The sequence below is a fragment of the Nerophis lumbriciformis genome, linkage group LG27, assembly GCF_033978685.3.
Source record: "Nerophis lumbriciformis linkage group LG27, RoL_Nlum_v2.1, whole genome shotgun sequence".
In the NCBI taxonomy this organism is placed as follows: Eukaryota; Metazoa; Chordata; class Actinopteri; order Syngnathiformes; family Syngnathidae; genus Nerophis; species Nerophis lumbriciformis.
In genome coordinates this window covers 11,711,702-11,723,989 of record NC_084574.2, presented here as the reverse complement: position 1 = coordinate 11,723,989, position 12,288 = coordinate 11,711,702, and the positions used below count along the sequence as shown (strand labels likewise).

Here is a 12,288-nt window from a genome sequence, read left to right as displayed (position 1 = left end):
CTGTAAAACTCAGTCTATAGTACTTACAATTATTTTACTGTAATTAACTGTCATGTATATTACAGTAGATACACTAAAATAACAGTGTAATGCCGCTAAACAGATGACAGTATTATGCTGTGAAACGTATATTTGATACAGCACAGTACTGTGATGCCTTTTACAGTAATAAACTGTAGTGATAAATCACATTATGTGTGCTGTAGAAAAACAGTTTTATACTGGAACCATTAGCTGCCAGTAGGTTACTGTAATTAAACGGTAACATTTCTTACAGTGTAGGACATGCTTTAAGGACTATGTCCCACTAGTGATATAACAACTTATCGACCTTGGGAGTGGAGTTAGAGGACTATGTCCCACTAACGAAATAACACCTTAGTGACCTTGGGAGTGAACTTAGAGGAAGTGATCAGAGACAGGGACTGCTGACAGACTGCTGTATCTGCAACCAACAACCAGGATTAGGTGAGGAGGAATTGATGGATAGATAGATAGTACTTTATTGATTCCTTCAGGAGAGTTCCCTAAGATGAACATAAATGTAAACCTACTGGTATACAGTAAAATAAGATGGATGGATGTCTTCATTATCATGGAAGATAATGTATTGCTGCCTCTCATCTTTTCTTATACATCGGAAACAACAGAAATCAACGAAACAGAAATTTCAATCAAAACATTTTTAATGGTACAGATATTAACATGCACATTCAAGATTATTCATACAAGTTGTAAGGGAAACCGCACTTTTTTTCCGGAATTTTGCCTATCATTCGCAATCATGAAAGACATGATGACAGATGTATTTTTATGCATGCTAAATATTAAATACATGCGATCAAAAGTTCGCTTACAATGGAGGCTAGTTAGATTAGAGAGATTAGAGTTAGATGAAGAATGACTCATAGTCTTTGCAAAGAAAAGGTGGGGGAAACCAAGCGTCTTTTTGTGTCATTCTTGCCATTTCCTGGTCTAAAATAGTGTACCATCCTCAGCCTTATTTTATCCAGGTGAGAGGCATGATTTATGATCTACAATAAAGTTTGACGAGCACGGAAACGAGGAAGCAGCTGATCAGTCGATCATGTCAACATTACACACAATCTTGTGATCAATAGTTTGTCTGCGTTATAATACCAATGTCACTAATATTTGGTTAATTTTTAAGTCACAAAATGTAAATGGGGCAGCACAGTGAAACAGGGTAGTGCATGTGCCTCACAATATGAAGGTCCTGGGTTCGATTCCCGGGCTCGGGGTCTTTCTGTGTGGAATTTGCATGTTCGCCCCGTGACTGCGTGGGTTCCCTCCAGGTACTCCGGCTTCCTCCCACCCCCAAAGACATGCACCTGGGAAAGGTTGATTGGCAACACTAAATGGTCCCAAGTGTGTGAATGTTATGTGTCTATCTGTGTTGGCCCTGCAATGAGGTGGCGACTTGTCTAAGGTGTACCCCGCCTTTCGCCCGAATGCAGCTGGGATAGGTTCCAGCACTCCCGTAACCCTGAAAGGGACAAGCAGTAGGAAATGGATGGATTGAAATGTAAATGGGGTATTGTTGGCGGTTTTTGGATAATTATTATTTGGGTTTTATGGGCAGAATAGAGGACTGGGCTCCACTGTAAGTAGACTTTTATTCACGTTTATTTACGGGTTGGAATGCTTTTTTAAAAAAAAATCCATTCATTGTCATGTGTTTCATAAGGGTTGTGAATGATAGGCAAAATTCTCAAAAAAGTGCAGTTCTCTTTAAGAAAGCTTACCAGTCCAAAAATAAAACATCTTAAATGTGACGATAAATGACACTGGAGTAATGCAGACATGTCACTTTTTAACACTCTGGTAAAAAACGTTAACTGTTAAAGGTTACTGGTCGAAGGTAAAACCATGAAATGACTTAACTACCAATCAAGTGACAACACTGTGGTCACACTGCAATGGTACTGCTTTGAATGTGTGTTTGCCAATAGAACATTCGATTTAAATTTTGACAAATCCATGTTTTGGCATATCAATATTGTAATTAATTTAAAGTAATATCTGTTAAAAATATACTATGTTTTACTTTTATTTCACAGTTTTCATCTTAGTTGGCTTTCAGTTAGTGCTGTGAAAACTTAAATCTTTATCTTGTTCTCTTCTTGTATTTTTCTCAACATCACTTTCTGACTCTTCCTCCTTCTGGAGCCGGAATGAACAAATTAATTTATTGAAAGAAATGTGGCACTATGTGATTGTCATCAATAAATAGCGGCGATTTCACTACTATTAGTTTGCATTTAAAGCAACACACACATTAGGACCTAAATCAATCTGAAACGACAAAACTTTGATATGATCATAACGGGTTTTTTAAGTGCCCAGAAAAGACAGTGCATGATGTAACAGTAAAATATGAGTATAAGGTATATGTATCATGAAGAACACAGAACATCTCCATCTCATCTCCATCTCATCTCCATTTTTTAAGTACCCAGAAAAGACAATGCATAATATAACAGTAAATTATGAGTATAAGGTATATGTATCATAAGGAACAAAGAACATCTCCATCTCATCTCCACCTCATCTCAATCTCATCTCCATTTTTTAAGTACCCAGAAAAGACATTGCATGATGTAACAGTAAAATATGAGTATAAGGTATATGTATCATGAACAAAGAACATCTCCATCTCATCTCCGTCTCATCTCATCTCATCTCAATTTTTTTAGTACCCAGAAAAGACATTGCATGATGTAACAGTAAAATGTGAGTATAAGGTATATGTATCATAGGAACAAAGAACATCTCCATCTCATCTCCATGTGGGATGATGTCCTTCAGGGATGGAGATATCTTTGTGTTCCTGGAGGAAGAAGATGACAGCATATTACCCACAAAAGTTAATCCAAGTTAAAGATCATCTTCACACCGAGTCCAAAAACATTTGGACATGCAAACAGTGCTTGTAAGTTAACTCACTGTGTGCCAGCTGCTGTGTCTCACGCAGACTCAGACCGAGTAAACCTAATGGTCATTGTCTCCCAGTAGGTACTGTGAGCTGTTGAACAAACACAAACGCACTGTTAGCTGGCTACTCATGCTAACCAAACACCTCACTCATGGTGAAGAAAGTGCATCCAGAAGGTTCCTCATCACTTGCATGAGATCTTTGAGGTGAGACTTAGAAACTTGATGTTTCTCTCTTACTTCCTCTTAATGAGTCAGCAAGATAAGTGTGTACACGTGATGTCACCTGAAAATAAGGGGACATTCTGGTAGTTTTGCTGTCGGAGAGGATTAAAATAAAATACAATTGCATGATGGGAAAACTACAGGACACTATTAAAATAGAAAAATGAAGACAAAATAAGGCTGTTTTCTGGTCAGAAATGGTCAGTTTGACAGGTTGAGTGATGCTGCGCTGAGTAATAGAAGACAAGAAAAAGACAGAAGATATGTAACTCACTGTGTCTGTAACGCTTGACAATCCCAAAGATGATGGCCGACAGAAGGACAGCCCCAGCAACGACCCCCACCGTGACAACAGCGACCTTGACGCTCAAGTTTTCTGTTGAGAGCAAAAAGCATAACTGGGTTGACAAAACATGGCAAGGAAATCTTCATAACTACTTTGCATGTAAACATCAATCATTGTCATCATGACATAGAATATAACAAAGTTAAGTGTAAGATGATTATTTTGACTTTTAGCACTCATCCAATCCCCAGTTAGAACTCAGCATAAAAGCATTCTTGGCCTTACAGACAATCAGACAATATACAATTATTTTGAAAACTGCACGTTTCTCTTACTCCTGTGTTAAAAAAAATTCCACAAACGAGACTGAAGAGGATGGAGGATTATACAATTATTTTAGAATTACGGTGACTCACATTAAGGGTGAAACATTCAAAAGGAGTATTCCATGACTCCATTTACTGGTATTTTTAAAACAGAAATATTAAAATATATCCATTTTTTTTACTGCTATGTTTTAGTGCAGCAACATTTCTGTTAAACAAAGCTATAGTCATATATAAATCAAGTTGATATATGAAATATGAATTAGATCTTATTTGAACTGATGCTCCTCATGTTTAAATAACCACTTAGAATATACATAGGCCTGGACTTAATGTCTCATATTTACAGTCTAAAATCTAAAATTGTCCCTTTGTCTGTTTACCTTCCAGATGATCTGTGGACTTACTGTGACCAGGAGTTGGCGGGGTGGCATCCGGGTTGTTGAGACTGGGTCGGGTGGTTGCTTCAATGGTTGTGTTCGGCCAGAAAGTAGTTTGGTTGTCATTGGAAGTACCGCTGGTTGTTGGTCTGATAGTGATGGTGGTCGGCCGTGAGGTTGCTTGGCTGTTATTACCAGAGATGGTTGTATTGAGGTCTGGATAGAAAGTAGAATGAACAAGCACAAAGTTAAAAGTGCTTCACACAAATAAATTGATAAATGGGTTTGTTGGTCCGTGTGGGGGTTGACAACTGGACCTAGATTCTGTTGTACATCACCACATAGCAGCTGAAACAGTAACGTGCTAATTACATAGCATGGATCAATGTAAGGGACAATTAGACTTCTGATGAGAAACATCTACATTAGGGGTGTGACGATTAGTTTTAATACCAATTTGATAAAAATCATAATTTGTGGTTGGTGATACAATTCAAGGACGATATTTTTTTTTTTTAGAACGATACGATACAAAACGATTCAAGTAAGTAGAAATCAATGCAGTAACTTTTTAGCAAAAAAGAAGTCAAGCAGTGAGACTGTCAAATAAATACTGGATACTGGACACTGCAGGTGAAGTTTCCAATATTCCCGTTCGTTCTTGTAAGGAAATCATGCATGAATGAATTATACATACAAACAAGCAAGTAAACAACAAGTAATGGCCAATTCATTTACATATTATTTAAATAAAGTCCAACCAACACTTTAGAATGAATTAAGAAAAAAATATTTTTTTTTTACATTCAAGAAATTGTCTAAAGTACAGTAACCAAAATTTCAACTGTAGATTTACCTGTTGACGTTTGCTTTTGTTTTTCAACATGAAATAATACACCATTAATATCAAACATAAAGTGCAACCAACATCTCTTCAGGTTGATTTAACAGTAAATTAACCTGAGAAATTTCAGGTTAAATGAGCAGTGGTTTGATCTGCTACTACTATCATTTTAGTAAACAGGCCGAGAAAAGGTCACAACAAATGCAAACTCCACAACACAACAACACGAAGCCACAACACAACAACTTTCAGCTACAACATGATTGCAAAAGCCACAACAAATACAAATGCGACAACACAACAACTAAAAGCCAAAACACAATTAAAAAGACATGAAGGAATTGATGGACCACAATGGCTGAGGCAGAAAGTTGAAAACGGTGTTATGAACAAAGTTGGAAAAGTCAACAACTTTTTCAGTCATAAATAACTTTTTTTTCTTTTTCATGAACACTAACACTCTATGTTCATTCCACCGTTTTCAATCTCCCGCCTCGGCCACTTGGTCCGTCGACGAAAGTTGCTCCGTGGCTTAAAGTTGTGTTATGGCTTCATGTTATTGTGTTGTGGTGTTTGTTTTTGTTGTGGCTTTGGGCTGAAAGTTGTTGTGTTGTGGCTTTCGGCTTTATGTTTTTGTTTTGTGGCGTTTGCATTTGTTCTGACGTTTCCCGGCCACCGTACGTATCTGCCTTTTTTGTTTTGATGACTGATGGCCACAGACGGCAGACAGACTTGAGTAACATTTAACATCCTCATTGTCAAATTCTAAACTTCATATAAAGTCGGACATTCTTACATCCAATGTTTTCTTTTCCTAGTATCAATAAAATCGATTGACTGCCTTTTAAAACGATGTTAGCGCAATATATATTTTGCGGAAGGTCAACCTGCCGAGCACGGATCGATGGAGTTGAATCTTAGGAACATAAATTGATAGATCATTCTATGGATGAATGGTTACACCCCTAATCTACATCAATGTGCCAATCAACCACATGTGTCTTTCTCACCTTCACCGCTCGCGTTGCTCAGGATGCTTCTGCTCTCCAGCTCGGTGACGATGTCCTCCTTGACGCCAGTCAGCTGAAACACACATTCGTACTTGCCCTCCATGTCGGCCGTCACGTTCAGGTCCACAGACATCTGGAAGGTTCCGTCTTGGAGCATTTCTCCGTGGTCCACGCCCTCGTGCAGCCTCTCGCCGTCTTTCCTCCAAAACATGACGGCTTTGTCGGGGTAGAAACCTGTTGCGTTGCAGCTGGCCGGAGAAGATGGTGTCTCCTGGAGTAGGGACACCTTTGGAAGCTCTGCACAGGAAGTGAGGTTATGTATGAACAGAGAACAATATGGAGAGAAGGTGTGGGAGGAGTAAATATGGACGGAAAGGGAGAAAATAGGAAGAGTATAAAGAGAGTGTAGTTTGTAATGCTAATAATGTTGCTATAGAGAACATGCTAACATGGTTACAAAGGTGAAAGTAAAAGGTGAGGTTCTACCTGTTCTCGTTAAGATGCTCACAAGCATCTTCAAGTAAGAAGGACACTCCTCACTGTCGAACATGAAGGTGTCTGGGGGAGCTTCGTCATCGTCCCAGATCAGTTTGATGTGATCCCCTTGATCTTTTGCTGCGGTCCATCTCTTCATTTGGTTTTCGTCTTCAGTAAATTCCATGTCTTCCATATACCAACCTGTGACCTCATCAGTCTCATCATTCCATTTACATCCAGAAAACCACACAGCAACTTGATCACCTGAGAGAGTAACAAGACATAGTTATGTGAAACTTGATTTGTTTAATGGCTCAAGTTCTTATGAGTCACTCACTAAAGTGTCTATTGGGGTACTTCTTTCACTAAAGTGTCTATTGGGGTACTTCTTTCACTTAAGTTACTCGTCACAAAGGCATGTGCAGAAACTTGCATATATGCAACAAGTTCCCCCCTTGGACTCGAGTCTTGATCAACTACTCGGGAGTCAGTGAAACTCGGTAAAATCAGTACATTTTAGTGTTTGCCAAGTAACCTTAAGTCAGTAAAACTTGAGCCTTCAGCGAGTCAGGGAAACTTGCCAAATGAGCAAGTGAATTAATGGTTTTGTTGAGCTTATGATTCCCCCTGGGCAGGAAGGAGAAAAATTAGCCGTTTTAAGACATGGACCAGATTTGTAGCTTTGCACAATTAATGACATGTTACCTTTTTTAATCTAGCTCGCAGTAGCAGGTATAAGTAAGGGAACGGGTGAATTGAGATGATTTAGTATCAAGTATTGAAGGAGTCATTCATAACCTGCAAATTCCTAACACAAAGTGTTGTAAAGCAAAGGAAAACCTCAACACCATAACACAGAGATACACACACACACACGAGTACACACACACACACACAAATAATGTTTTTTCATAGGTCATTCTAGGATGGACAGAGACAAAATATATGTACAATAACGTGTGCGTTTCACAAAGTAATGTGTGCGTATTAAAAAGTATTAAAATAGAACATCTAACATAACTTAACAGTTGAAAGTTCAACATAAACAAACCTTCAGTTTGATTCAAATCCTTCAAATAAGTTTCAAATCTGTTTGTGAGGAACTGCTCACGAACAACAGCCTTCTTGGTCTCTCTCTGCCAGTACTGAGGATCTTCTGCTGTGATTTTTCTCATCCAGTCCTGAACCGGTTCTACTTGTCTGTTCTTGCTCCTGTAGAAGAAAATGTCTTGGCCATCCAGAGTACCATCGTCAACATACTGCTTGAGCTTTGAATCTCGATAGTACACCAGTTGGATATGCCGCAGAGAGTGATTCACTAAAAGAAAAAAAAAAAACATATTTATTTAAATTGGATTTCATGTTCAACAATCTTTTAAGCAGTTTAGTTTTCAGTCAAGTCCTGATGTGCACTGCTAGATCCATCCATCCATCCATCCTTTTTATTTTGCTCATCTGAAGTAGGGTAGCGGGGGCAGCAACCTTAGAACAGAAGCACAGACTTCCCTCTCCCCAGCTACTTTCTTCCAGCTCTTCCCGGGGTATCTCGAGGCGTTCCCAGGCCAGCTGGGAGTCATAGTCTCTCCATCGTGACCTGGGTCTTCTCTGTGGTCTCCTACTGGTCGGACGCGTCCTAAACACCCCCCGAGGGAGGCGTTATGGGGCCATTCTGATCAGATGCCTGAGCCACATCATCTGGCTCCTCGATGTGGAGGATCAGCAGCTTTACTCTGAGTTCCTCCTGAATGACAGAGCTTCTCACCGTATCTCTAAGGGAGAGTCCTGCCACCCGGCAAAGGAAACTCATTTCGGCTGTTTGTACAGTATTTTGTATATTGTACACGATTGCTTATTGTTCTTATTGGATAGTAGTCTGTTTATTTCAATTACTATTTTTTTAATCTTTATTACTACTTGTGTGATTTATTTTTATTCCATATTTGTTTCCACTACTGCACCTTAAGTTGGAGTCCTTAATCTCGTTATATGCAAATATAATGACAATAAAGTCCATTCTATTCCATCCATTCTATTCTTGTACCCGTGATCTTGTCCTTTGGGTCATCACCCAAAGCTCATGACCATAGGTGAGGATGGGGACTTAGATCGACCGGTAAATTGTGAGCTTTGCCTTTACTTAGCTCCTTCTTCACCATGACGGACCGATACAGGGTCCACATCACTGCAGACGCTGCACCGATCCGCCTGTCGATCTGAAGATCCACTCTTCATCTGTGTTTTGTTGAGTTTGTACATGTGGAAAATATATAAATATTTTTTCTTTTAAATGGGGTTTGAATATTTTTTTTTACTATTTTCATTTGTAAATAAATATGTTACATTTATGACACATTTCCATTGGAGAATGAAAAAAGAATATTATACTGAATACCTATTTTTTAAATGAAATTAAAATACTGTAGGTTATGTATTTGTTAATATTTTGTTTACGTGTTTCTTATATTCAAAATGAAAATGGTATAATAATATTAATAATAATAATAGTTATAATAATGATGATAATAATACCGGTAATACCATTAAACATGTCCGGAGGAGTAAAAATAAGCTACACTAAATGAATGCTGCCACTTGTTAAACAAAATTCAACTAAATACAAAACATAAAACTGCAAAGCTTTTGTGTTTTATTGTTTTTCAAATTAAAACTGCTTGCAGGTAATTCTTCAATAAAGAATTCTACAATAAATACTGTGATCAAATAAGGCCTGGGTCTACTGTCCTGTCACTAGGGGGCGTTGTTTGGCATGCACTGTGATCAAGTTGCAAACACCTCCTTTAACTTGCTTGGGACGATCATGCTTTCCTTAAGTCACTAATGTCCCCTCCTCCTTTGTGGATGCTTCAACTTCAAACTGCTGCCTCATCATGTCGCTGTCATCCTTCCTGACTTGTTTCAACCCCACCACTCCCACTTTCCCTCATCCACTCACTCCCTCCTCCTTCTCTCTGTCCTTCTCCATCACCCTGATTAGCATTCTCAGCAGCAACAAAATCAAAGGAATTTTTTCAAACAAAGTTGCTAATAACTTGTTACTACTCAGCTTAAGAATTTACCTCCCACTTTCTTATCTCCTCTTAGTGCCACCCTATCTAGCTCTGTTTTGGCGGGGCAAGGGTGGGGGTGGGGGGGTGGGACATCAGTAATACAATACCCAATTAAAGTTGTCTGGTGACACCCATGGCTAATGCAATAAGGAGCATCTTCCTATAGTCAAGCTGAAGCTTTAATATGTTTCACCAAACAATTCCATCCATCCATCCATCCATTTTCTACCGCTTGTCCCTTTTTGGGGTGGCGGGGGCCTATCTCAGCTGCATCCGGGCGGAAGGCAGGGTACACACTGGACAAGTCGCCGACTCATCACAGGGCCAACACAGATAGACAACATCCACACTCACATTCACACACTAGGGACCATTTAGTGTTGTTAATCAACCTATCCCCAGGTGCATGTCTTTGGAGGTGGGAGGAAGCCGGAGTACCCGGAGGGAACCCACGCAGTCACAGGGAGAACATGCAAACTCCACACAGAAAGATCCCGAGCCCGGGATTGAACTCAGGACTACTCAGGTCCTTCATATTCATTCAATGAAATTGATGTCAAAAGACAATGACTAGCAGATTTATGACAATATACATGACAACCGTTTTTAATGACATAAAGTTAGATAAGAATAGCAAATGTTACAAAGAAGTTGACAAAGTGGTAAAGAAAAATGGCTTACCTGACACCACACTGTGCATTTGCACGGCCAGAAGAAAGAAGACAATCATATTCATGATGTCTGTTGTCCTCTGGCAGGTTGTCTGACAGACTTGCAAACCACTCGGTAGATGGAGGTCATACCTGTGAAAGCTCCTCCTCTCGCAGCCTGGTGTCTTCCCCATTCTGGTGTTGTCACCCTTATCCTGACGTCAGATATCTGCCACCCAGGACTGTGAACATACAAAATGTGACATGAGGAAAATGTTGTTTTTAAAACTTTTTTTAAATGTAAATATCTTCAAAATAATCCTGCACAGTCTCAACCTGGAGTGAAGGTTTAAAAAGTGACCCCAGAGATGAGGTGCAGGATAGGGGAAGGTTTGGAGGCCATTCAGGTCCATCACCGTGCAGGTCCAGTTCATGACCAGTCAGCCCCTGATGGCAACTGGAACCTCCAGTACCAGCTAGCAGAAGGGAAAAGCTGGGTCCTTTACTATTTTTTTTTTTAGATTAAAATGTACTGATCTGGATGATGTATCTGCTGTACAGATTTACTTTATAAAGGATAAGTGTGAGATACTTCTCTTGTTACATTATTAGTATTTACCTCATTAAATGTTTGGTGCAACAGGAGGACTTAGAAAGAAGAAAAAAAGAAGTCTTGTGGGGGACAATACTTAGAGGACACAACAACAAAACACAACAACAAAAGGGCAGATACATTATTTACAAATATGATACCAGAATTAATTAAAAAAGCAATATAAACAGTTATAATACAGTAAGTATATATATATATATATATATATATATATATATATATATATATATATATATATATATATATATATATATATATATATATATATATAAATATATACAGTAGAGCCCAAAGGTATTCATACCCCTGGCAAATAAAGTCAATTTTATTCAACCAGCAAGTTTTTTTCTTGATTGGAACTGACTCAGGTGTCTTCCAGAAGATAATAAAACGACATACACGAGGCGTTATTGTGGAAAGTAAAGTTTGTCAGCTTTTATTTACATTTGAACAAAAAGTGGCATGTCCAAAATCATTAATACCCTTCTCAATAATCAAAAAAAAAAAAAGCCATATTTGGGCTATTACAGAGATCAAACGCTTCCTATAAATGCTGACCAGCTCTTGCATGTCTCCACTAGTATTTTTACCCATTTATCTTTAGCGATGAGCCCCAACTCTTCCAGGTTGGAGGGTCTTCTTACCATCAACCTGATCTTTAGCTTCCTCCACAGATTCTTCATTGGATTCACTATTTCTTCACCACTTTTGCAGTGTGTTTTGGGTCATTGTCGTGTTGAAATGTCAACTGGGGTCCAAGGGCAAGGTTCTCTGCAGACTACCTTATGTTGTTGTTGAGAATCTCGATGTATTGCTCTTGTTTCATGGTGCCGTTTACTGTGATTAGGTTCCCTGGTCCATTAGTTTAAAAACACCCCTAAAGCATTAGGTTCCCACCACCGTGTTTGACAGTAGGAATGGTGTTCTTAGAGATGAAGTTTCTTTTTTTTTTACACCAAATGAAGCATACGTCATTGTGGCCAAGCAATTCAATTTATGTTCCACCTGACCATTAAACACAAGACCAGAAATCTTCTTCTTTGTCCAGATGAGCATTTGCAAAGGCCAAGGAGGCTCTAGTGCAGGAGTGTCCAAAGTGCGGCCCGGGGGCCATTTGCCCCACACAGGTAATTTTTTAACGGCCCCACAACACATTCTAAAAATACGATAAAAAACTAAACAAAACATAAAAAGTGGTATAAAAAAGCAAACAGGTGAAATGTAACAAGAAAATGTTGCATTGTTGACTCTAATAACATAAGTTGCCATGCAGGCTCTTTCTTTCTTTAAAAAATAATGATGAATCAAAATCAATGTCATTATGAACTATTGACCTATTCAAGGCTCCAATTACGTCACATTGAATATTCCACTTTGAGATATTTTTTGGGGAAAATGTTGCATATTTTGTGTTTGCCATATAAAAAAAACATTTTTTTATTTTTTTAAAGAAG

General features: G+C 38.7%; 1 protein-coding gene and 1 long non-coding RNA gene across 2 annotated transcripts; both read right to left on the bottom strand.

Moving 5' to 3' along the window:
* Nucleotides 1–715: 715 nt before the first annotated feature.
* LOC133570158 (uncharacterized) lies at nt 716–3,636 on the bottom strand. Its single transcript, XR_009810057.1, has 3 exons — nt 3,455–3,636; nt 2,968–3,046; nt 716–2,851 (listed from the first exon to the last, which is right to left on the bottom strand). It is a non-coding gene; the product is annotated as an uncharacterized lncRNA (long non-coding RNA).
* A 513-nt stretch (nt 3,637–4,149) lies between these two features.
* LOC133570300 (H-2 class I histocompatibility antigen, alpha chain-like) lies at nt 4,150–10,415 on the bottom strand. The gene is made up of 5 exons (XM_061923144.1): nt 10,253–10,415; nt 7,555–7,821; nt 6,513–6,767; nt 6,027–6,323; nt 4,150–4,388 (listed from the first exon to the last, which is right to left on the bottom strand). The coding sequence occupies exons 1-5, from the start codon at nt 10,413–10,415 to the stop codon at nt 4,150–4,152; spliced, it is 1,221 nt and encodes a 406-aa protein (XP_061779128.1).
* Nucleotides 10,416–12,288: the final 1,873 nt, after the last annotated feature.

Bases quoted from the DNA above. Each gene is read 5' to 3' on its own strand.
- LOC133570300 (XM_061923144.1), bottom strand. From the start codon at position 10,415: ATGGGGAAGACACCAGGCTGCGAGAGGAGGAGCTTTCACAGGTATGAC. The intron at 6,768-7,554 runs GTTTGTTTATGT...TTACTCTCTCAG, and splicing joins GGATTTGAATCAAACTGAAG to GTGATCAAGTTGCTGTGTGG. The intron at 4,389-6,026 runs GTGAGAAAGACA...CTTTCTATCCAG, and splicing joins GAGCAACGCGAGCGGTGAAG to ACCTCAATACAACCATCTCT.